The sequence below is a fragment of the Augochlora pura genome, chromosome 3 (genome assembly GCF_028453695.1).
Source record: "Augochlora pura isolate Apur16 chromosome 3, APUR_v2.2.1, whole genome shotgun sequence".
Taxonomy (NCBI): domain Eukaryota; kingdom Metazoa; phylum Arthropoda; class Insecta; order Hymenoptera; family Halictidae; genus Augochlora; species Augochlora pura.
Genome location: NC_135774.1, coordinates 14,658,440 through 14,685,446, shown reverse-complemented (window position 1 = coordinate 14,685,446; position 27,007 = coordinate 14,658,440). Strand labels below are relative to the sequence as shown.

At 46.3% G+C, this 27,007-nt stretch overlaps 1 protein-coding gene across 1 annotated transcript; it reads right to left on the bottom strand.

Moving 5' to 3' along the window:
• Positions 1 to 17,280: 17,280 nt before the first annotated feature.
• On the bottom strand, positions 17,281 to 19,551 carry LOC144467655 (uncharacterized). The gene is made up of 5 exons (XM_078176545.1): positions 19,426 to 19,551; positions 18,480 to 18,601; positions 17,735 to 17,918; positions 17,412 to 17,544; positions 17,281 to 17,336 (listed from the first exon to the last, which is right to left on the bottom strand). Exons 1-5 carry the CDS (start codon positions 19,549 to 19,551, stop codon positions 17,281 to 17,283), a joined length of 621 nt encoding a protein of 206 aa, XP_078032671.1.
• Between the last annotated feature and the right edge of the window lie 7,456 nt (positions 19,552 to 27,007).

Genomic DNA, 27,007 nt, shown 5'->3' with positions numbered 1-27,007 from the left:
ACATAGACATTAAAATTGAGCATAAATATTTAAAAACGAGTTTTTAGCTCGAAAATGTTCGATGTACCTGTATACATCCGAATGAATAATTAATTTGCAGTTTTGTCGAAAATATTCCGGTTGCTGGCGCCGCTCTAATATTTACGTACATGTTGCATATACAGGGCTATTGATTATTATGTGACTCTCTAATTTAATTAACCTGCTTCATCGCGTAATGTATTATTAAAGCACGAGTATTCGAGCAGGAATTACAATAGAATAGCAGTCGATCATGGTATCGGTTTGAGACAATAGATTTAAGCTATTGATGAATCGTCTATAATGCATTCGATGCATTTCTGGTATAAATAAACGTTTTCTAGGACATTGAATTGTTATAATATAGAAACGAAGCTTTTCTGGTATCGAGGATTGTTGACCAATTTGTATACAAAGTCTGTGTCAGCTACATTGCACCGTTGTTCGAGGGTCATTAACCCGGGGCGTGTCAACATAGGCTCCTAATCATGATGGACAATAGACATGGCGACTCAGTGCTATATGATGCAAGTACGAGTAACTTAGGCTTCAGACTCTCGATCTGTTTTTAGCGATTTTTGCGATAAGGAGCATGTTTGATTAAATGGTACTCGAGAATGAGACGAATAAAATAATTATAGAAAATTGTAAAGAAATATATTGATCTTAATTAAATGAAATTAATGCTATAGTAGGATTCTCGACTTAGCCGATCAGTAGAGACACCCTTATACTTACTATACATTATACTTATAGCAGAGACGCCTTTATCGGAATATTTATTTTCTAAGAATTTATGAACCTAAATAATATATTCCTTAGTCACATTATCACCTAAAAGAGAACTTAAATGTAATTTATAAATAATAGAATATCTTTTTATCAGGACGTTACTAAAATAAATGTTCATACCAGGGAGGATCTACTGTACTAAACAACAAGAGCCTCGACGATCCACGAGATAAATACGTGATTAATAGTTCCGCCTGCGAAACAGTGCTCGACCCGTGTCCAGAATGATCTGCGTCAGATTCGTTGCGTGGTAGGTCGGATTGCTGCCAGCAACGAGTCAGCGGTAAACGGGGATGGAGCAGGGGCGCTGATGAAAAATTGTTTGGCGAAGAAAAATTATTCGGAACGACGGAGGGTTAATGGAAGGCACTCGACGAGACAGTGTTGGGATATGCGGCTATCGATCCGCGGCGTTTCCTCGGTTGATTGAATATTTTCTACTGAGGAGAGTAATTAACGCCCGGGGGGCGAGCGAGAACCGGTGAAAAATTCAGGCTACCAGGGCGTAGCGTCGCTCGAGTGCTATCCGAGAGCACCCGTGTCCAATAATTGGGTTCGCTCTGCCAAGGCCAAGTTCCCCGCTTATCAAACGACCGAAAGGCGCGCCGAAAAGCGCGGAGGGGAGCGGTGGGCCTCGTCGAGGTTTATTCGACACGGAGACGTCACAATGCCGTGGAAGAAGCATTAACTGGAATTGTTTCGCTAGAGATGTCCCCAACAATCCCCTGCCACCGGTTTCGGACGGTCGTTCCATTAACGGGGGGGCCTCTGTGCTGTGAACCAAATTCCAGTTAGCGGCGCAGTGTTCATCCAATGCTACCGATAATCGCGTCAGCTGGAGCCAGCTTTCGAAGCGTATTAACAAGCTGACGTGATCCGCGGCCGGGCAATGTCAGATGGGATCCCCGAAGTGGGACGAACTTCCAACTTCCATCGAGACGCGCCAACAATTGCTATGTCGCAGCGATGATTTTGGTAGACGAAGTATCACGTGTCTCCGAATGAATTTTATCTGTCTGGTGCATTAGTATTACTTTAATTCCTGTTGTGAGAAAGGATTTTAATTATCATTTTTCACACAAGCTTGACATAACTTTGACGATTGCTATGTCGGAGCGAAGATTTTAATAGACGAGAAAGTATCACGCATTTTTGTCTGAATTTTATCTGTCTTTGCATGACTAGTACATTGGTATTAATTTAATTCTCATTGTACGAAAGGATTTATCTCGTCGATAAATAAAGGTATTATCTTTTATTCGGAGTTATTTTTGTTCGGCTCTACTGGAATGCAATTAACCAGTCTTCCTAGATAGATCATATCTCTATAGATATAAAAGATAGCTGAATGTGATTGAATTATTATAATAATTCTGGCAATTATAATGTATGCAAAGTGTGTTGAAAGAAAAATATTAAAAAAAATATTAGAAGAACAAATATTACTATTGTAAGTACAACACCTATTTTTCAAGCAACACTGAAATTGTAACAAGTAGTTTACCCATGGTTTACTACACCGGCCCCTTTCTAAACTAATTAATTTTTTTTACATTTGATCCAGTTTTAACAAAGCAATTACGAATCAAAAAATGACGAATATCAATGGAAGTCTCTGTCTGAAACAATACATGCTCGTCGTCTCTCGTCTAATCAGACAAAAGAACGAAACTCGATGCTGTACGATCGGGCGGGCTTCGTATCCGCAAGTTCGTAGCCGCGTAATTGAAATCATTTGCAAGGTGATTCGTGAAGGTAACGGTAACCAGGGACGATAACTCCGAAGTTACTCTATATTAATAGAAACCGAAATGCATAGTTTGGGAACCCGTTAGCGCCGTTGGGACCGGCAGAAGGATAATTTGTTGGGAATTTTCGTGAGGTTCGCGGGGACACGTCGCCCTCTCGAACACAGGCGACAATAACGACCGTAATGAGAAAACTTCACGCTCCGGGAATCACGAAAATGCTTGCTCGCATCGGCGCCGAGAAACGAAGCCGGGCCCTCCGTTCGCGCGGAAAACTGTCCCCGCGTTCGCTCGCGGCCGCCGAGCACACGTTGTCCATCGCCGAATCCGGCCGTAGCCGGCCTCGCATGTTTTTGCGACGGCCGCTTTCTGAATAAACAGGGCCGGTACAGCACGGCGAACGATCGCCGGCCACTCCGCAACCAGCCGAGAGTTTTACGACGACGCGGAACTTTTTGCCGTCCGGCCGTGTTACGAGCCCCGCCTCGCAGTTTCTTGCGCCGCGTCTCGTTCACATTTAAACGGTCGAACTACCACCGGTAAATACCCGGGCAGCGGCTGTCCATACGTTATCAGGTGCTTCGCTCTTTACAAGGAGCCATGCAAATATATATCGCTCTCTCCGTGCTGCTGCATTTTTCATGTCCGCCACGCGGAATTTTAATTCGCGACGTCTCGCTTCGACGCTTCGGGACTTATAGGGAGCAGTTGAATGCAAGGGTTTTCCGCGGGGCCGTGACGGTTTTACGTTCTTGGAAAAATGTTAATTCGAGCATTCCCTTTGTATAGTTCCATTGTCGCGTAGCCGGTAGCTGGCTTACAGAGAGCTTTGGACACGATCCCGCCCACGGTTTCACGGCTCTGCCATTTTTATATTCTTGCGAAATTTTCATTCCGACGTGCCCCTTTGTACGGTCGCGTTGCCACGGAACAGCGGCGTGCTTACGCAGAGCAATGGGCGCGCGATTCTGCTACAGGTGCGCGGCTTCGGGACTTTTATATCCTTGCTGAACTTAGTCTAATTACGGACCTTATCTCTAAACCTTGTGTGATATAAAAAGAGATAGGAATTGCAAGTTTGCTCACTTGCTATTAATCTGCAATTGATATCCCTATTAATATATACCAAATAGATCATTAAATTAAAATGCAATTTCAATATGCAAAGAGTAACTTTGATAGTTTATGCTAATTAAAGATTAAATCTTCTCCGCGCTAATAGAAAATTAAACGACAAATATACGAAAGTGTAAGCCACTTCTACAATTGTACTTTTTAAGAAATACACTCGAACACCCGCCAATTGTTGCAGCACAGTGCAGCGACAGGAATAGGGTGGTTTCGAATAAGAGCAGCTCCCCATTTTTCTATGGAAATAACGAGAAGAAATTGGGATGCCTTACCGATACGAGTGGAGACGGAAAGAGCCGTCGGGTAGACGACCGGGAAGAGCACAACACGGGTATCATCCAGTACGGGAATCGAGACGCGGCGGGGAAGACACGGCGCCAGGAATTTTTCCGCGGCGAAATTCTCAGGCAAACAGACGTCAGTCTACTTGACAAGATCCGACCCGTTTCGTCTATTTTTCCCTCGTCTCTTCCGCGGCTGGATCCGTTGTATCCGCTTTTGTAGGGCGACAACAATACCGCTGCATGCGCGCGACAGGATTCTTGATAAATTTTAACCAGAAAATCCTATTTTTGTTCGTCGGGTAAAGAGTTGCACCGCGCGGCCCGCGACGCGCGCGCGAGTGGAATCGCAGCTGGAAACGCGACAGGCGAAAGTAAAGCGAAAAGTTCGGTTACGCGATACTTTGTCACCGCTGTTCTCGCTCTATCCCGATGATTTTCGATCGTTCGCAGTCGATAACATTTCACTTACAACAACCAAAAACGGATTTTTCGCGAGACAATATTTTCATCGTTTTGCTACTGGTATTAATAGTAACACTTTCAACAAATTTTCGAATGTAAACGATAGAAGTGAAATTCATTTTTTTCCAAAACGCGCTCCGCACAGTCGTAAGCGGCGTTACGGAGTCACCGTTCGCGCCGCGGAGGGTTAATTAAAAATTGTGCAAATAACGCGGGCAGGCCGTACGTTCGCATGAACATCTATTTGGATTTCGCGGGAATGGTCCTGGCCTATTGAAATTCCGCTCATGTACGAAACTTCCCTCTATTCTATTTATTTATTAATCCATATTCCAGCGAGCCAGAAAAAATTGTATGGAACGAGTGTACCGTTGGCAGCACGAGAGTCCGGCATAAAAAAAAAAAGAAGAGAGAAAGAGAAAAAAAAGAGCGCGGCAGAAAATCCAGCGATGTATTTTGCCCCGCTTTTATTTCCGCGATGTTCCGTTAACGAAGCTTAACTTTTTTAACGCGTTTAACCCAGTATCTCGGAATTAATTGTTTCCATTTGACAAAGTTCCGACGGCGCTGTGATTAAAGATCGGAGTCCATCGATTGTAATTTATCTGGGGGAACGGGCAGGGAATTGGTCCGCGGTAAAGCTGGGGGGGAATCTCCTCGAATCCGTCGCAATAATTCATTTTCAACGGGAGCAGTAAAATCAGTCAGCCGTTGATCAGACACCGACACCAGCTGATAATTTCCTAATGGAACGAGCTCGACGATGGTCGGAGAAATAGCATGGGCGAATGACTGGTCAGAAAACTTAGCTGGACGAGTAGTACAAGTCAAGAACTAATAAGAGATTAGGCTGAATAAGTAGTGCGAGTTAATGTTTGATCGGAAAACTAGTCATACGAATAATAGAATTAATAACTGATAATAAAATTAGACAGATGTGTAATTAAAATCAACGACTCGTCAGAAAACTAATCTGGCAAATAGTGCATATCAATGATTATGAAGGGAGTAGTTCAGAGAAGTAGTACGAATCAATGATTGATAAGAAATAAATGAAATAAGTAGTATAAGTCAAGGACCGATAAGGAAACTAGTCAAACACGTAGTACAAGTCAACGACCAATAAGGAAACTAATTATGAAAGTAGTACAAGTTAACCATCATTAAGAAAATTATTCAGGCCAGTAGTACAAGTCAACCATCATGAAGAAAATTATTCAGGCAAGTAGTACAAGTCAACGATAAATAATCAAACAGGTCAGACAAGAAATCCAAGTGAACGACTAACAAGAAAACTAGTCAGACAAGTAGTACAAGTCAGCGACAGACAAAAACTCAACCAGCCGAGTAGTACGAGCCGGTGACTGATCAGAAAACTGTTCAACCAAGCGAAACGATCTCCAAGACTGCCAAACGAGCAGCCCACTTCGCCCTCGCTGAAATTTCGAGGAGAGCAAAGGGCCGAACGAACGTTTCCAAGTCTCGTAATTTTCGACGCAGTGACAAGCGGCTAATTGATCGTCGGAAAAGTTGCAAAACCGAGTGCTGAGAGGGCCGCGCGGCAATTTCCATGGACACTTCTGGAATTCAAAAGAGCCACCCGACATCTCCGTCGAGATAACTTAGCACGCGCGCACGCGGGGACGCGCGGTTTTATTTGTCGCGCGAGTATCGTCGCGCTTCTCGTTTCTCATCTCGGCGGAGGAATAAGCAATGAGGGCTCCGGCGAAACAAAAACACACTCGAGCACGTTTATTGCCGCAATCAAACTGAACGCGGGGGCATTATCGTCTCTCTCTCCCCTTTTACGCGGCGCTTTTTATTGTGCAAGCATCCTGGCCGGAGAGGTCGGGCAGAAGGGAAAAGAGAAAGGAACAGTGGAGCTCTCCATGAATTTCCAAAGGGTGACTTCCTCCCTCTCTACCTCTCTTTCTCTTTCTCTCTGTCTCTCTCCCTCTATCCCTTTTTCCGTATCTCTCTCTCTCGCTCCGGAAATGACGGGAAGGTCTAGGCGCGCGTGCACGAGCCGAGGAACTAATTCCGCGTGGATCGGGCCTGAGCACGGGTAATGCGAATAAAAAATGAAGAAGCCACGGCTCCGGCGAGGCACGGAGTTGGCAGACGTTAGGGAGTGGATCGTATGATAATCCTCTTTCGCGCGGTATACCCTCGTTCCTCATTTTTCAGCCGGAACTCGCGTGCGAGTCCCAAGGGACGTTGAACGCCACGTGGCCCCCACCGGAACGCCGCCGACCAAACGAATTTCGGGAACGACAGTGATAACAGCCGCTGCTCCTAAGCGAGTCCCGCGGATCCACGCCGAATTTATTTCATCCGTTCATCCGCGGCTCGAACGCGTTGCTCGCTTAATTAGTTTATATCTCGAACGCGCCATTATCGTAATTATTTTACGCCTCGGATGCGTCACTCTCTTGATTATTTTAGCCTCCGTAGTGCTCGATTAAATGCTGCTTCGTTCATTAACCTTTCGCAATGATTACCGTGGGTAATCAAAACTATAAAACGCCATATTTTACAAATGTTATGCGATATAATTATATTTAATTAAAGTATTTTCTGTTTCGTTAATATATGTTCCCAATGCGAGGAATAAATTACGATGGAAATGATGGAACTCTGATGAATTTAATTATCGGTTCGAGGGGTTGATACAACATTTAAAATTTTTCTGTACGAATTTTCGCGACATATTTTTTCGGACGAGTTTTTTTGGACGCGTTCGTTGCTCCGTAAATTTCGATGGAACACGAGAAAAATTTAATTTCACCGTCTGACACTGGCCGGTGAAATAATATTTTCGATCGGGATTCAGACGGACCCGAGCCCCTTCGTCGAACAGAGAATTGAAAATTGATATCGCGATGGTGCGCCGGGCACACTCCTATGACCTCGCGCAAATTTTATCCAGCTTCGTTCAGGAATTTGAATACTGCAGGAGCGGCGCCGGTCACCCGGAAATGTTTCTATAAATTTTTACAAACGTGGAGAATTTTTCAAAAGGTCCCACGGTGCATTTTGTAACCGGAGTGGACCGTGTATCGTTGCAAGCTCCTGACGAAATTAATTAAATTCTGCACGTTTTAAGCGGAGACCGACAAGGAGACAACAGAGATTTCAAATTGAGGTTGAATTAGAATAGCCGAGCATGTAGAAACGGCGCACCTCTTCGTACTTCGCTCTGACTTCGTTTAATCATTTTGGTTTGACGCAGTACAAGTAACTGGAACTACTCAATTGCGTTGAAAAATTAATTCGCAGAATTAATAACTTCCGTCAGTTATTTATTTTTCCTAGTTTATATTGGTCAGAATAAAATAGTTAAAAAAAAAGACCTGTTAAAATCACAGGAGAAAATTAATCTACTAAGTGCTCAGCTATACTATGTAGATAGATAGTGCATTTATAAATAACGAATTAATATAAACGAATCTGCATTAAGAAATTGTATAAAGTTTCATACATTGCTAGGGTCGTGTGAACCCGGAACACTGTAAAGGGGTTAAAAGCAAAGCACCACCGCGTAAATATGAAGCGAACCAGCGGCAAGTAGCCACGGTCGGTCATAGTCAGACACAGAGGGCCGCGTGACAAACGAGAGTGCACACGTGCACGAGGCCTCTCGGGCGTCGATTGGCCTGCAGCGTCCTACGCGCGGAACATTGTTACTAGATATTGTTCACTTATCTCCGGCTGAATTATTTTCCAGCACGCGGCCTATTCGACGCAGCCCGAGCGCGGGATTAATCGCAAATCGAATGGAACGAAAATAGCCGTCGCTTCGCGGTGATTCGGCGAGGCGAGGCGCGCCGCAATTAAAACGATTTCCGGCGGCGTTTTATCAACGAGTATGGCAACGTGAACAGCTTAATTGCGAGCCGGCCAATCGGCAGCCCGGGATCAAGCGATGCCGTCCGCCGGCCAAGGGATGAAAACGGCGGGCCGAGATTAAATCGGCCGGCGAGAGAGCCGCCGCGGAGCCGCGCGCGGCGCGCCGTTGCAAATTAAATTCAAATGTCGCGACCCGTTTATCCTGTTACCGGCTCGCATTACCTAATAATTGAAATTTCGCGGCAGCCGGCGCCGGCGCCGAGTCAAAAGCCACGGCATAATGCTCGGCCGGTTGCGCACACACATCGGCTATTTCGGGCACACGGGCTCGATTTCGGCCCGAGGTACGTTTGCGAGATTAACGGGGAGAGAGAGCGAGAGAGAGAGAGAGAGAGGGAGAGAGAGGGAGAGAGATCGCAGCCAGGCCAGCCGTAAGCGACGATTCTCTGCTAGCAGACCACCGAGGCAAAGGTCCACACTTGCGGTCGTACGGATCGGTAGTCACCGATCCGGAGCCTCTATTGATTCGGTGGCCTCGAGGTGGCAGCCCGCGGTCCCGACTAATATCGCCGGCCGCAGGATACTACGCTCAGCTTCGTTCTCCGGAATCCTTCAAACTCGATTAGGAGCGGTCGCCTCGTCTACCTAACGCCGTACCGGTCCAGCCATTTTTCAAACCCTGGCACAGATCTCTTTTTCTTTTTGTCAATTCTGCCCCTTGCTCGTCACTCTTCTCAAACTTTTACACGCCAGAAAATTAACATTGAAAATTCTGAATTAAATACAGTTCTACGAGGAAATGTAAAATAACACGATTATAGCAAAATTACCTTTTCAGACTACAAATGAATTGAACAAGCGAAAATCCTTTGTCTTATTCTAATTTATGATATGAACATGAATATCATATATCATGTCCTGTCTACTTTTGTCACCACGAAACAATAATTATTTCGCGTTTAATTTCGCTAAAGAATTGTATCGAAAATCGTGACGCAATGTATGCGAAAAGTTCGAACAGTATAGTCACCGGAATTAGCGGTGGAATTAGGGCAAGAAGGTCGCCGCGGAACACTCGTTAACGCCGGGCATCGAATAAAAATTCTGAGACAATAGAGGGGGACGGTCGGCGATCGCGGAATTCATTGTTCGGCTGCCTCGTAATGGCACAAAGGGGTAATAATTCTTGATTGGTGCAACAATCCCGCGCGTACGACCTTTGTGCTGGCCCGATCAGCATTCTGAATGACCAATTTCGATTCGGCGCCGCGGCCGAGGCCAATTTACACGGTGCAACTTCGCAAAAATATCGGAACGGTTATTGGCTGGCGAAACGTTCCGCCGAATTTCCGCGGCTCGATTAAACCGAAGATTGTTAAAATACGATAACCGGGAATCGCGCGCGATATCAGGTTCCCGCGAATGCATCACACTGCGATATTCAATTCGATGAGAATTCGCCGTGGCGCGCAACCGGGGCGCGCGTTTAACAAACCGTCTGCGTGATATTTGCATAATATTCGCGCGACGACTTGGAGACGCGTAAGGAAACATCCTCGATGACTATAACTAGATCTATGAAAGGAATCAGAGATAAAGAAAATCGTGGTAGACGAATACTTTGATTTTTAATTTAGTACAAATACCAATGGTTACGAAATCATTATTTAAGCGATTGATTACTCTCTATTTGGACGAAATACAAATTGACTTAAAAAATACATTACAAAGAGCTCGATCATTTTAAACAGCTGCCATAATATCGTCGTAAACTGAGAGGAACGAGCGACATCCGCGGAGCACGAATCGCACGTTTCCGCGATAGAAAGAAAGTGCTCGGGGACATCTTCAATGAGCGTCGGCGACGGCGACGAGGGAAACAGATTGCGTTCTCGCTTGATAGAATACAGAAGTTACGGCCGCCGAAGGTTCTATAAATTTCCTCGTCGCGTCTTTACGAGCGTTGTTATATTTAATTACAAATGGAGGTCGGACGAAGGGGCCGGCATAAAACCGGCGTTCCTTGATTTCGCAATATCGGCCGGCGCGGGAGGCCCCGGCGCTTGGTAATCTCCGGTTCGACATCGATACGGCAACATTTCATTTTTACGGGCGCTCAACGCTTACGGAAACACCGTAACCGTGCCTGCATACCTCCCATAGGCATCGGGGAGCGAAACGGAAACGTCGGGCCGCGCGGGCGCGTTGTCCCCGGAGAAATTACATCGAGTGCCTATCTCTCTCGAATGTTACAACGTTTCCGCGAGAAGTCAGCCGCTCGGACGCAATTCCCCGCGAGCGGGTCGCCGCGCGCTGTCAATACCAGCATTAAAAAAACAGCGGCGCGTTCTCGCTGGTAGCGTTTCGAATCGTCGCAAGCTCGGTGGTAATTTCGTTGAGAACCGGCCGCGGCTGGAGCGCTCAAACGGACGAGATATTAATGGCATCACTACTCGTTTCATCGCCGTCGGTTTAATTCGAGTTTGCTCGGACGCACGCGGAACGCACGGCGGGATTATTGAAAACGAAAATGTAAGGCGGAGGCCGCATTAATACAAACGCTCTACGAGAAACGTTCAAACAGTTCTGCAGCCTTCGTTCTAGATATTTGAATCGCGTTTAATCAAAGAGCCGCGTGTAGAGTCGGAAGTCTGAACGCAGAGAGATGAAAGCTTTTGGCACTTGTTTCAGAATTTTTAATAGCTCGACCGCTCGCCAGAAATTCGCGCAACTTTCTCCGCGTCTGAAATTGACTTTGACGAAGCTGCAGCAAAATTTTCTACCCGAAAAAGCTATTTTTCAATAAGATCTGATTTTTTTCATAGACTTTTTCCCACGATTGCTCTCGTAATAACGATAACTTTTCTAAAATTCGAGAAAATTGTATCAATCATTTAGAAGTCTTAAATAAACCCTTGAAGTCTGCAACCATGATTTTTTAATGCTCCATACGTCCGCGACTGCACGTCGTCGCAACGATGTTTCTCCTTTGACGCCGGACGCGGATTTTCATTAAGATTCTGCGCGCGTAGCAACGAGGAATTTGCAGTGCGGCATCCTCGTCGAATGTTTGCAAATTTAATAACATCTGATGGCAAGGAATAGCGAGAATTTCCGTCGAGGGAGATATTCGAAAAATGGACGATCCCTCAATTGTTTCTGCGGGTAGACGACCGTAACTGGAAGAGATCCAGTTAGTTTCGCCGGCGACGTTCGCCGCGATCCGCTCGGCGAGCATTCCGACGGATCAAAGTGCTCGCGTTAAATTGCCATCGTGACGAAATTCGAGCGATGGCAAAGGGAGGCCTCTCCGACAAATTGGAACGTCACGGTACCGAAACGCCGCCGCCCGCCCCAGCCGCCGGACCGGTGCGTGAATTCTACATTCCGGAAACCGCTCCGACAAGGGTAAGCACTTAACAGCGCTGACGTCACGACAACGCCGCCCTCTAATCGTTACGCGACGAGGGTTGCATTGTAACCGAGGGAACGTGCCGTCAAACGGGGCGCCGCGCGCGTTACCGACGGTGATTTTTCGCGTCGGGAAAAATTCTCCCCACCGCCACGGGAGAAAACGTTCGTATCCGCGCGATCGAGCCTTTGTGATTTTTTCGGGCGAAAATTGCGCGGATTAATATCCCGCGCCCCCACGCACGGCCGGCTAATAATTTACTCGTAATCTTGCCGCCCTTTGTCGCGGTAACGCGGGCGACGGGCGGCCCTTTGTCGCCGCCGCCATCCCCGCCCATTTGTCGCTTTAATCGAAACAAAAGCGGTCCGCGAAGCGGAGTCTCGCGATATTTTCGTCGTTTTTTTTCAAGCGGTTTAACCGGCAATTATTACGTTAATTGCGATTTAAATTTCTAACGAGTCGGCCGAAAGACTGGAACGGGGACAATGTTATCCGAGCAATTTCCCCGCGCGCGGAAGCCACCGGCCCCATTTGTCCCGGCGGCCGGCCCGGCGGACAGGATTAAACGGGAAAAGGATTTTCTCCGGCGAAAAAAATATTCCGTTGGATTAAAAATTTGGCGTGTACCCGCGACAGAAGGCGCGACCGATAAAGCCCGATCTGTCGGACGACAGCCGGCGTTTTGGGAAATTTTTCAATGGGTCGCATCTGGTCGACGGTAGGCGGGGGGAGGCGGGTGGAACTCCGGTTCTGAAAAGAACCGTGTCGCGCGAGAACGGACGCGTGTCGCTGGTAGGAAGCCTGCCAGGGAGAAATATAATTACTCGGTTAAGTCCTCGCGACAGGTTGGCCCGCTGACTTTTCCCAGCCTCCTTAATGATCGTCGAGGCACGACGAGTGTGGCCGACACACTGCCGCCGCTAATTTATCATGTACGAACTGTGTCACGTTTGTAGCCAGCCTTTAAATGCGCTCGCCGCGATGGAGTTGCTACTTTGGGCACGCTCATACCCGGGTTTATCATTGAGCGAGCACTGTGCACGAAAATTCAAAGCCAGAGACACGATACGCATTATCTTGATACCGGGAAGCTTTCTAAATCTCCTCGTGGGCGGTGACAGCGACCGCTGGGAGGAGTCAATCCTCTCGATGGAGGTGCCGTTCCGCGCCAATTTTTCTGGTGGATCTCTCGTTAAATTCAAAAGCATGTATGTCCTCGGAGTGAGAAGTATTCGCCGTGCTGTCGCCAGAAAAATTGAGGACGAACTGGAAGCAAGAGGAGACGTGTATCAATGGGAGGGATCAAAGTATGCGGCGCGGTAGACTCCACCCATTGACCTTGATTGGGGAACAATCATCTAGCAGAGAGCACCCTGTCGATCCATGTGTTACAGAGAAAAATGCTCTGACCCCTCATCAAGGGTGTCGTAGGACTGATGTAGGTCATCTCGCGAGTGGAGGCATCGATCAGTGAAGTCACTTCTCTTGATGGGCGTAGCCTTCTCTGCGGATTTTTTTACGAAAGAGATATTATCAAACGCGGAGAACATTTGCGTCCTGTACGCTAGAACAATTCTCTGAAATCTCACCGGAAAAATTGAGGACGAGCTGGAGATCGGAGGAGACGTAGATCATCGGGAGGCGTCAAAGTCTGCAGTCGGTTGGCTCCCACCCACTGACCTCGATGAGAGAACAATCACCGAACATAAAGAACCCCATCGAGCCATATTTTATAAAGAAAAATGGTTTGACCTCTCGTCATGCTACGCGAAAGGCTGACGCGAGTCTTCTCGTGGGCGGAGACGTCGGTCAGTGGGAGGAGCCCAACTTCGTAGCCGAGATGGCCCCGCCCCCGTTCGCTTTATTTCTTCCCTTTTTTTCGTGAAGTTTTGCTGGCCGCTTGCGAACGGGGCGCTTTCGGCTCGGGGAACGGTTCGTGGACGGGTTTCGATTTGGGTTGCGGGAAACCTGGGGATTAAAACGTTACTAGAACGGCGACCGGCGGACGCTGAGTGCCGCGATTACGCCGGGACACCGATAAGAAGACACGGGATAATCTATCCGGCTGGGTTGCGCGCGAAGGCTGACAGTAAAATTCGTTTACGAGAGCGGTTGATCTCGCGCGACCGAGATTAAGCTCGTTACACGAGCTTCATAAACCGACCGCCGTCCCACCCCTCCCAACGGGACACGGATACACGTATACATTATGCTTAATTAAGGGGGCCATTCCGCAGTCAGATCAAATTTTAATAATCCAACGTCTGGAGGCGGCGGATAGCGTGCGGGGGAATCGTAAACTGATATTTCGAGCGAGTTACGCGGCTCTCCGACGTGCCGGCTTTCGCATAAATTTTCGTCCCGATGAAGCAAACACGGCCGGAGATATTAATAATCCGGCAGGTGGTTCTGGCAACATTTACTTTAAATTAGAGCGGCGAATGATTAAGAGGTTTTAAATAGTTTATACGGAACACCCGGAGTGACTCGTTCGAACTTTCCAGTTCGGTTTGCTCATTATGTAGGCGCGCACTGGAAAAGCACGAGCCAGTGGGCGTGGCCGTATGCTGTCAAGAAGACAGCTCTCCACCCACTAAAAAATCATTCGCTGCTGTCTAAACTATCGAAAGTACTTTGGAGCTCAGCGTGATTTTGAACGGCGAGTTTGCGAATTTCCGTCGTGGGCGTGGCTATTCAGAAAGAAATAATAGCTCCTCCCACCGATCACCGAATGTTACAAGCACGCTTTTAAAATGCTCCCAACAAATGTCCGTTAACTTAAGGCTCCGTAATAAAGCTCCGAGAGACGAGAGATGGGCGATCCGGTGGGATGCTCCACCCCGGACCTTCTCCACCCTTAAGACGAAGGACCATTGTGTAATGTAATGGAAACGCGATAAAGCAGACGCCCGTCTTAAAATACGGTTGCGGGTACGGAATGAGAGAAGAAGCCCGACGAGGGCGGGCGCCAGTTTTCAGATACGTCGCGTCGCGATATTCGTGTTCAAACGGCTGTGAAAATGTCGAGGAGAACAGGCGGGCGAAGTCTGTGCGTCGCCACGGTTGAAGTGTGCATCTCGTATGCATGTAAACTGTACGTTATCCTTACATATCTCAACGTGACAGCCTCGTGAAGCGATTCCCCGTCGACGTTGCCACCGAGTACGTCTACCTTTTATCCCGCCCGGGCTTCGAACATCCTTCCGCGTCTCCAGCCGGTCGGAAGCACCGGCAATGACAAAGACAAACCCGTGGAAACCGTCCCGTTCGTCGAATCAAAGAAAAATTCCTCCGGCAACTAGTACCGGCAAAACAGATACACACGATCCCTCTTGGGTGCAAAGGAAAACTCGGTACGCTACGATGAACCGAGTGTATTGACTCTATCTGCGCGTGCAGCTATGTTGAACCTTCCGCACATCCATCATTTCGTATACACAGTTAATCAACGCTTTAACTGCCGCGCCGAGCGTTGGAGGAATTTTATAAAATTCAAATGGTTCGCGAGGTAAAATGTAAAACTTTATATAATTATAGTATTTTATTTAATCGCGTTAAATTAAAATTTAGGAGCGCAACTTTTGAGATTAGCCCCGCCTCTCTTGCTTTGACCACGCCCCTTCTGGAGTTTACAAGTTACACGGTTGAAATTTTGTACGTTTGGTTGTCGTAATTCAGCTTAGTATATAATAGTTATGTATTACTAACAAATAAATGCTAATCCACTGAGCTGTGGAATAGGTCATAGTGCAAGAAGTTAATTACACGATTTGCCGATCAAACAGGATTTCAAGCATTGCCGACTTTCGTCGAACTGTTTCAGGAAACTCGACGACCGCGTTCGTCGATCGTCGAGGAAATGAGATCCGGCATTGTGGGTTCGTCGGTCAGGTCAAAGGGTTCGATATTTTAATTAAAGGAGAAAGAGGTAGGTCGTGGTATTACCGTCGGTCGTCGAAAGAACCGGGGAGAGAGGGAGAGAGAGAGAGTCCCGTTTCACGACTTTGGAGGGGCAAACAATTAATCGAACGACATCGAGCCCGGCGGAGACTCGCTCCAGTCAGTTGGCGCGCGACCATGTCACGACCCTTGCTGAATTAACGATGTAAGTAAACGCAATTAAAACCCGGTAAACACGGGACTCGATCTCCGGCCGGCCGGCTCCCGAAGGGAGTTTGTGTACCTTCTTCGTGGCCGCACGGCATGGTGGCGATGTGCTCGGCTGACCAATTATTCTTCGACTCGGTTCCCAACGACCGGACCGTGCGCCACCGTTCCCACGGCTTCCCTCCCCCCTCTGTGTTTTATCACCGAAGGAAAAACCGTCCCATGTATCCGGCGGCGCAGTGCATTAACCGGGAATTGCGACAACCGGAAAAATTGGCGGCGCTGTAAAAACGATCGGCCACTTCGGGCTGATTGCGGCGTTTCGATTGCTTGCACGCTATTCACCGGAGTGAATTTGGCCGGCCGGACGATGCATTTTGCGTGAAATGGGGCTATTTCGCCGTTGGAGCAGTTTCGGCCACGCCCATTGCGTCTGCTCCAAGCTTTGACCGCGCTTACGATAAACGTGATGGATTTTAGACCACGCCCATGACGGATATGTCTGCTCTATGGTTTAGCCACGCCCGTGTAGAGTCTGCTGATGCTACGGCCACACCCACCGGAGCACTGTTTACGCTCTAGCCACGCCCACACGGAGCTTGAGCTAGTCGCGAGCCACGCCCATGCAATTATAAATCAGAATTGAAAGTTCTAAAGCCAAGATAACAATTCAAGCACATTAATTACTAATTTGAGCGATGTAAGATTGTTAGAGGATCGCAAGAAATATTCTATTTTATTCAAAAACATTGTTTCTGCTGCTTAATTGCGTTTTAACGCACGTTCGTCGCGCGGAAATGAAATCCGGTTATTAGCGCGAATCCCGTCCGCGTATTAAGTGCGTTCGCGGAATGGAATCCGGTTGAGTGAAATAAACAGTAGACAATGACGGGAGCTTGTTCCGCGCTGGCGAGCAGAAGGGAAACTGGTAATAAAGCTTTATTTCTGGGGGAATGAGTTTATGAAGAAATAACAAGGAAAGAGAGAAACAAACGCAAATGAAGTTACAACCCCCTCGCCGCCGGCAGGGGCGTCTCGTACTATAGAACGAGAAATACGGACGGCGGAGCGGGCGTTTTTCTCAAAATTAAAGAGGCTATTGCTCTCCTTCGTTTGCGAGGGGAAACTGAGCAACTGCTCGTCGCCCTCCACGGGCAATTTAATTATATTTAGAATATAATCATTTTTGATTACGTCTCCATGGTGCACGATGATTTATTTTCCGAGTTTCCTTTCGCTGCTGAATAATATTTATTTGAATGAAGACTAAGAAATGGAGAGATACGATTCGTAGTTAGATGGTAAGAAATGAAAAAGAAAATTAGGAAAATTGACGTTGGCATCAGTAGTTTCGAATCAATAGTTTTACACATCTATATTGTTCCTCACCATGGGTTTTCTTTAACTACCCCCTAATCACGATGTATCGTTAAAATTCTACCGAAATTTTTTTTATAATCTATCAAATGGAGCATCAGCTTTTTAAATTAAAATTTCGGTACTCTCCATTAACTAAACCCTTTCCTCTAACTGTAAATTTGTTTATAACATTCCGCGAGATGCAATAAACGCGAGTTACTGGACAGGTAACTGCGCGACACTCACCCTTGCGCAAAATGTTCGTCTGTCTGGCGACGTCTTTGAGCTCCGAGCCGTACAAGGTCGGCGTTTTCGCGAACAGGTAATGAAACGCCGCTCCGAGATTGTCGCTGCGCCTCTTATAGACGAACAGAGCACACTGGAACGCGATAAATACGATTACCTTAGGCGGCGTGCCAATATTTGCTCGCGTATGAAGCGGTTTCAGTGGGGACCGACTTTCGGTGTTTATTCACCCCGATGTCTCGAATGAAAATTCATTTTACAGTGCTCTATCGAGTTACGCGGGCGCGGGGGCTCGCTATTTGCTCGCGAGCCGGCTCTCGTACCTGTAGCAGCTCGATGTCGGACAGCACGACCGTCGACAGCTCCTCTTCGCCGAGATCGGAGCCGTAGTCGCTTATACTTTCGATCACCACCTCGCCGGACGCTCGTCTCTGTTGCCTGTTACGAAAGCTCGTGCTGTCCGCCCGCGTGGTGACGGTGATCGCCTCGTCCATCACCACGTAAATGCTTTGCCAAGGACGTGGGATATTATTGAGTCGTTTGATCCGTAAATGACGCGCTTATCGCCGCAATAAATTAGAATGTAGATTTATGACGTCATCACGAAATTATTATGGAAACATTTATTTTTGCGGTGAGAATATTGAGCAACTTTGCAAACCTCTGCAGAGCGTAAAGAATTTTTGTTGTTGATGAAACTAAAGCGTGCTTAAAGGGCAAAGTATCTCCTTTAAAACGAGCCTAAACACGATGATCTACGATTTTTTTCCGCCATTCACTGGCCATTTGAATCGAAAGGGTTCGCTAGGGTTCTGTGAATCTGTGTTCAAAACGTCAGCGTAAAATAATGAAATCCAAAGGGTTGTAACTTTGTTGTATATGATCGTATCGCGACGAGCCTTAGCTTGTTTAAAAGAGTGAAATCCGCGCCTTTTAATCGTGGTAATTTTGTTAACATAGATTCGCAATTTTACTAATAGCGATTTTTCGTTTCGCACAAAGCGCAATTTAGCAGACGTCCGCGCATCAATTTTACAAATTGACTGTAGCAACAGGAATAATAATTACGTATGGCTGAAGATCAGGTTGAGTCCACCCACCAAACTGATGAAGTTAAAAATAGGTATGTAGTCCCTCTCCGTGACGCGACAGTAGACCCGGAAGGGCTGCTGGTTGCAGATCGTGCCGATCTGCGTCGGGACCGGCGTAACGGGCGAATCGTTGAAAATGTACGAACGTCGAGGGGACACGTCGTTCCGTACCGGTTTCGGCTCGGCGCCGCGGAACCGTTGATCGGCGGCGTACTCGAATTAACCGTGAATTTTCATTGGAGCGCGATCGAACCGACGGGGATTCTCTGCTCGTCACGAAACCGTCCCCCTATCGCGGATCGATCCGCGGCCGTCGAGTCGAAAAGGAAAAAAGCGCCGGCCGCTTTTGTTGTGCACCGGCGAACGACGACGCTATCCTCCGCCCACGCTTTTTTCCCCCTCCCTCGCTTCTCCCCTCTGCTTTAGTTTATTTATCGGCGCGGGTGCGTTCAGCCGCGACGGACCAGATAAATCGCGGACAGAGGAATTTTCCATTTACTGGTCCGGGAAGCCGACGACGACGGCCGACGAAGTGCCGCGACGAGGCCGCCGGCTCTCCCCCTCCCCGACTAATGTTAAGTGGATTAAAGCATCGAACGGGCATTAAATTAAATTGGCCTTGATCATCCGCGGCGCCGAGCCGGGCGCAACGGCCCGAGTATCCTGTCGATAACATTCGCGGCCACTTCGAATATTTTAAGAGGAACGGAACCGAGATGGAACCGGGCTCCCGACGGGTCTTCTTCATTTTGCACCCTCCGCCCCGATTAAAGCGGATTACGTCTTTACAAGGACTAAAACCGTACAGATTACGCGGAACGGAGGACGGAGAGAATTTCTCGAAGGCTTGCGACGGTCTGCAGGATGCTCGGAGCCTGGCGGAAGTCGTTCCGATAGCGTGATATAGATCGGCGATGAGATACGTCGACGAAGAGATCGCTGATCCTTGGGAACACTTCGTCCTTCAAGGTTATGGTAGTTCTGTGCACTGTCAGGCTCGGATTGCTCACGATCGTCACCACGATTTCGATGGGAGGATGCACCAGCATTATTCCGGATCGAATTTCCGACGTCGAATCAAATGTTCATTTTTAATTGTATTTTCTTTCACGGTTGAGAACTGGAGAATTTTTTTAATGTGACATTGTGCGGGATGAAGGTAGGAACGATATGAAATTGATCATAAAACTGCGGATCTTTGTGCATTTATTCCTAGATTTTAATAACAGGCGAATTAAACTTAATTTCACTTTAAAATAAATATCTAAAATTCCCATTTAGTATAGATCATGTATAAAATTTTCTTCCCGAGTCGAACATGTTCTTATATCTCAAGGGGTTAAAGAACCACAGCCAAGGCAAGAGAATTATTCGTTACGACGGTTGCATCGGACGTCTTGAATACGGCGTCCTCGAAACGGGAAGAGAAGCCGTTCCGCACAAGAGACGTCGCAATAAACTCGAAACAGCCTTTAATATCGAATAGCGTTTCCAATTTTTATCCGGGTCCGAGACCAAGCAGAAATATTGAACGGTGCCGGTCTCTCAACAATACTCTCCGGGGACGTTTTAACTGGGAGCCCCTTCTTCGAGCAAACCGGAGGTAAAACAATAAACATCATCTTCCTCCGAACGATAATCAATTTCAACCATTCCAATTACGTTTATGACGAACCTAAGTACCTTTCAGTCTATTCCCTCTTCGATTCGTCCTAAATCGTTGCTGTATTATAATATAATAGGGAAAAGTCGCGTTTGCCTTCGAAGTATCTGATTTAGCAAAATTCGGGATTCAAAGTAGGATATGGACTGTGATATGCAATTGGAAAAATTTGTACAGCGAACTAGTTTATTGTGTATATAAATATTTAAGTTTTTTAGATCAGATTTGAAAAAGTTATGGTATTTCAAATGGGTCGAAAGTGGCGATTGTATTTTTTTTCCACTCTATGTGGATGGTAAATTATTTATAGATATATCTATACAATCTGAATAATTAAAAATTTAAAAATTAATAACCTATTATTTTGACGAATTCCTGAAACTAAAAAGTGTTAAATATTGAAGCAAAACCTAAAAGATTAAATATCGTCCATCAACGATAGCGGCGAACAATATCAGAAATATCGAAATTAAAATCATCATATTAAATACTATTTATATAATTACAATCATTTGACACTAACAGCTGACATAAACGCAATGCTTGATAAATCGTGCATTAATACGAATACCATAAGTGACTCCAAGAACAATACAGCCAACCTACATTCTAGGTGTTCCCTCGCCGCATGCACGGTGACCGTACAACAGGAAACTCCGTGCCCCTTTTTCCACAGCGTACAATTCTCCGCAGTGCATCGAGCGCGCATCAATTTGTCCATCCGGACGCACGAGCATAGAAACACACAGGGAAATCGAGGAGGCCATTTCCGGTGGCGTAGACCCCGCGCTCTAAACAATTTCCAGCGTCGTTTGTGTTTCCGATTCTCGTTCCCTCCTCCCCCTGGTTAGGCCAACGCGTTGTCCACGGTCGATTAAATGCGAAAAGGCGAACCGAACGGAGCTGCACTCCGCAAGATATACGGCGCCGCGTTCAAGAGGATTTTCCAGCGCGGTGGCCCCTAATTCCCGAGCTAAATAAGCGGCCCGTTATTTCGTCCGCGAATTCCGGCGGCTCCGCGAGGAGATACGACGCCCCCCTCCCCTCCCGTAGAACGGCTTTCGTTACCCGCAACCGAGACCCCCGTTTCCTAACGTCCTCCGAACCGGCTCTTAGAGATATCCCGCGCAAGGCAAGCCGGGTAAACGTTTTCCAAAGGAAATTCCAGCAGCTTCGGTTGAGAGGGGGCCACGCGGCGCGATTTATCAAAAGATCGGATTATCCTCGGGGGAGACATGTTGCGAGCAGTACAAAATGCTCGGATTCCGTGCGCGGAGGCTTTATGCGGTCATCGACAAGAAAGGTATGGGGAATGATACGGGAGGGGGAAAAAACTGGTATAAGTAACGCGGGTTGCCCTCTGGAAAACGTAACTCAGAATCAATGGCTTTCCCTTTGCTTTCTACGTGTATAGCGGCTCGGATTTACTGGCATCATGCGAGTATAGGAGGGTGCATGTAGTTTTCAATTGTATCTTCTTCTGTGGCGATATTGGAGATTGTCGTTGCGCGGTGGTTCAAATATCGTTCCGAACGACGTCCGCGTTTCCACGTTTTGGGTTTCTTAATGCATGTTTTAGTAATCTGTGGCAATAACATCTCGCTAATTTTTTAATTATTTTGATTGTAAAGGCAGATTTATGTCGAGTTATTTAAGTTATTTGTTCGATATATGTGTATTATATAAGGCAAAGGAGGAGGCTTCGACAAGTTTTGACAAAATTGACAAAATTCGAAAGACTGTAACTTTGTTGCAAATGATTGTATCACGACGAACTATAGCTCTTTTTAACGAGCATAAATTGAACTTTAAGCCAAGCTATGTGATTTATTGTAGCAGTACTGTAACTTATACAGTCGCGTCTTTTACTACAAGCTTCAGTCCTTTGCAAAAGCTCAACTTTGTGGGCCTGTCGAAGTCACAACAAATTTTTTCACATATCGAGACTAATTTTGCTTTAAAGTATGAAGCTTCCCCTTTCAAACGAGTCCAAGAATGTTGATCTACGATTTTTTTGCGCCCGTCTGCAGTAGTTTGAATTGAAAGCTTCGACGACTTCGAAAAGCTCAACTTTGTCTGCCTATGAAAGCCACAAAGAATTTTTTCACTTAACGAGACTAATTTTGCAATAAAGTATGAAGCTTTCCCTTCCAAACGAGTCCAAGAATGTTGATCTACGATTTTTTGGTGCCCATCTGCAGTAGTTTGAATCGAGAGCGTATCAGGGGCAGTAATTCTATGAATATTGGGCCATTCAGATTGCAGCAAAAATAGACAAATTTCGAAGGCCTGTAACTTTGTCACAAATTATGGTATGTTAATATACCTTGTCTCATTTAATATATCGATGTCTCTGCTTTCAATAATGTTTCGATCATTCCCAATCCAGTACCTAGCACATACAACTGCGCTCTTGACAACGGTCTTCGCTTCGGCGAAACGTTCGACTTGGCACAGATCGTAGCCGACGATAAGACGAAAAATAATTCGCCGTTTCGCCGTGGAATACGGTCCACAATAATCCGAATCTCCTTTCCAAGGCTCCCGGCCGGAGTCTCGGCGCGCAACGAGCCATATTCCGTAGTCTCTTGATCTTAAGTAGCCCTCGAGGAGTTGATCCAGCAGCTACAAAGTACCCGAAAGGCAGGAAGCAGAAGACGCCCGGGCTTTCTGATGAATATGCCTTCGAACGGAGCTTCTCGAGTTCGAGGTCAGGTGGCCCCTTTCCGTCCAAGTGTCCCGCCATACATATTCGAGTAGCGTAGCCGCGGACTTGATCCACCGAAAACCGGCGCTCTTTGTAATGGAAATGTCGCCGCGGCGCGTTCCTGTCGTCGCGTCGTCCTCTCTATGACGCGTTCGAAGCTCGTGAATTTTCACGAGTCCGCTACACCGAAAAGGCGACGCCGTGTTTCCGTCGACTACGGAACGAGCCGATGAAATATCCCTCCTTCCTCGGCGGAGACGAGGGCGGGAGGGGAGGTGAGGGGGTCCGAAAAAATCGGCCTCGCCCAGGAGATTTAATCGACCGATCGCGGTAATCTGTTTCCACTCCTGTAAATAATTGTCGGCGCGAATGGTACTCCTGGGACCCGGTCTCTATCCGGAAGCGGGGGCGTTGGTCCTCGGTTGTTCGGAAATTGAAAATTAAAACGGGATCGAGATCGAGTATCGGGGATACCTTCTTCCTCCGAGAACTTTATTGGTCTCTGCGAAGGCCCTCGGCTTTATTCCGCGAGAATCGATTCGTTCCTCTTGCCTCTCTCTCTCTCTCTCTCTTTTCTCTCGCGGCGGCAGAAGTTTTATGTGCGCGGGAACTATTAATCTTCCGTTTCGATACTCCTCCACGAACGAGAAGAAACTAGAAATTACCCGCGAGATATATTAGCGCAATCTGTACGAATTCTAACCGCGTATTAACGCTCTCGCGATGGTCTTACTCGTTATGTGTCTCGACCAGCCTCGACCGTAATTTCGATGTGATTCGCTTCGTTTCGAAGAGATTAGAATGAATAGAAAGAGGTAAGAATCATTTAATAACAGCTTGAAGACAGAATTAAAAATGATAGACTTCGGACAGAGTAGCGTTTAACTCTTTAAGGAGAAATGTCGTCGTATAGTTTGACAAACTAGTCCTAAAATCTCAGAAAGCTTTAAATTTTTCTATTCAATCTTAGAAAATTACTATTATCGTTACTATGCAATTTTTATTGAATTATTAATACTATAATATTAGTATCAAGAATGTCTTAAAAGATTACTATTATTATTACTATTTAACTTTTATTGAATCATTAATATTATAATATTAGTGTCAAGAATATCTTAACAATTTACTATAATCATTACTACGTATTTTTTTATTAAATTACTAATATTATAATATTACTATCAAGAATATAAGATATCAGAACGCCACTTCGATTTCACGAAGTATCCAAGTGCCGCGTTTAAAAATATTTTACACCGCAGAGAAAGCCGCGGCCGACCCTTTGTTGTCCCGTCATTTACACCGAGGAAGCTAATGCAACATCGACGGGTTCTTTGTAAAAGAAAACGTGAATTCCGCGGGGACGCGACCTCCGCGCTTCCATCCGTTTGCTATAAACGCGGAGTCGAAAGCATTTACGCGGCAAACTCCTCGAATTACCGGTGAACAATTGCCGGGGAGCGCGGGCAAAAGCATGGCCCGGTCGCGCGACACACGCGACGCAAATTGAAAACGCTGACAAAGCTGTCCGCGGCGATCAGACTTTTTCCGTAATTATTCCCGGTTACAAGCGGCCATTGTTCCGCACGGTCCGCGATGGAACGGGACTTGTCTCGCGCGGTATCGGAACCGATATATGTCCCCGTCGATTGACTGCATTTCGCGTGACGAATGCGACGCGATGGCGAAAGACAGCGCTCGGCTCCGGGGAACGCGGAGTTTCGTGTGTGTGTGTTTTTTTTCCGTACACGGGAAAAGTTTACAGCGGAAGAGCGAACCGTTTGCCGAGGAAATTGGAACTTCGTTCCCGAGAGCCACCGCCGCGCGGACTTGCGAAACGGTACGGTCAATGTTTCGCGGACAGACGGGGACGTAGAAATATTCTAGAATTTTTAAAGCGTGCGGTTGTGTACGGTGGATAGGATTTCTTTGACACGTCTGACCAGTGCGCGGTGTATCTACTTGCTCGTGTTTATTCTCTGTATTTGCTTCATCGATGGAACGCGTCGAATTATCGTGGAATATAGGAAATTGTAGGGATTTGGAATTGTAAGTGGAAATGGTAGTTGATGATCAGACGCGGGTTATAACTTTGCCATAACCATTATAGAATATTTAGAGTACTTAGTGTTTGAAGGATTTTAGGATTTTAAATTGTAAGTGGAAACATTGGTTGATGGGCAGACATCGAAAATTTTTATATTAATACTTATACGATCGCTTATGAGATTTCTTGTGTTTTAATGCATTAAGGAACTTGCTATCTAAAATAACATAACCTCTGAACTTAATTAACTTACTTTAAAAACTACCTGTATAATATATTAATAATAAGACTAATAATTACATGGATATTTAATTTCCTACATATATTTTAAGTAATAAAATCATTAAAAATATGCTCCTTATTATCAAATAATAAGCATAATCAAATCGGCCCCTTTCAGAAGAATTTCATAATTATCATAAATAACAATTTCACGCAATTCTACAACAAAGAGCTTAACATAAAATTTCATACAATGCTATTACAAGCGATTCTAAAATAAAGAACTTAAAATAATATTTCCCAATTAAACACAGTCGTAAAAATAATTACGAAATAAAATAACACGTTCTCTCAAATAATGCCCCACGTAAAACCGTTTGAAAAGCGATCGCGTACGTGAAAATAATTACGACATAAAGTGCTCCGTCCTTTGAAATAATATTCCGGCCGGAATTATTCGAAAAGCGATCGCAGTCGCAGAAATAATTACGAAATAAAATAACAAGTTCTTGTGAAATAATATTTCGAACAATGTCGTTCGCGATGTGCCCGTTTCTCCAATTCTTCAGCGATAGAGATCGTTGGGTACGGAGTGAAACGGGCGGGCACTGTTTTATTCCTGTAATTTCGAATGCGTGGCCATGGGACGGCAGCCGGGAGGTCGGCATAAACCGGGCTCCGGGTTTTACGATTCTTATCTCGCGGCGGGTGCCCTCCCGTAAACGGAAAGTAATATTTCCCAGTCGACAATGGTGCCGATCCAACAACGGCGCCGGCCGTTCGTCGCCTCCGTTTTACAAGGGCCTTAATTGCGCGGCCGCTGCAAACATTTGCATTTCAAGTGGCTTTTGCTTGCCTGCATAATGTTTGACACAGCTGCAGCGCGACGGGGGACGGGGCCAGGTCGGACGGGGGGAAACGACCAGTAAGTACGGTACGGGGGAGGCCACTTTGTATACCCGTGCCGCCTGCGCGATGCCATGACCGTGGCGCACACGTGCGACTCGTGCACAACGCCGCGCGTTGCATCGAGCGGCGCGCCGCGTGTTCCAACAATGAAAAATTTCGCTCCGCCGATACTTTTCCGTTGCGAAACGAGACCGGATACGCGATCCGACGGCGCCGTATCGTCTGGCCGATCTCGAGCGCTACCCCCCCATTTCCATGGGAATCGGCCCCGAGACCCTCGAATCACCATCTACGAATAATTTCTCTGGCTTTCGGGGAAAATGCCCGAGCTTGGCGAGCTGCCTCTCTGCTACGCGATTTACACCGAAATTGCGGGGAAACGGTTCGCTGCTTCGAGTCAAGTCGACACCGGTCGAGTTCGGCTACGATTGTACATCATCCGTACATGAAACGCCGTGGCACAGGCGCCAAGCGACACTCGATTTATTCGCGCGCTTGAATCTCGAGACGAGCAATGATATCGATCATTTGCAGCCGGGGAGAGCGTTCGATGTTTTCGAGCCATTCGAAGTTGATAATTACTCCAAATTGGCGAGTCGCTTTAGAAATCAGTGTATAAGAATATTTTCGTTATTATTATTATTTTTATTATTATAATCAGTTTTCTGATTTTTACTCGGTCATCTCTTGATATAATAAAAATGTTATCTTCTTTATCCAAGCACATATTATCATACAAATCGAGGAGAATTTAAACGAACCCGGTCTCGCCATTCTTACAAAATAATATAACTACATTGTCTCGTTAAACCCTTGCACTATAATCAAACTCGTGGTGAAGATTTTATGCAAGCTGTACTAAATATGAATATTATTAATTTCTTCTCCATCGAAGTAAAAATAAATTCTTCTGTTAACAAAGTCTAGGAATTAAACTAAATAAAGACAATACAG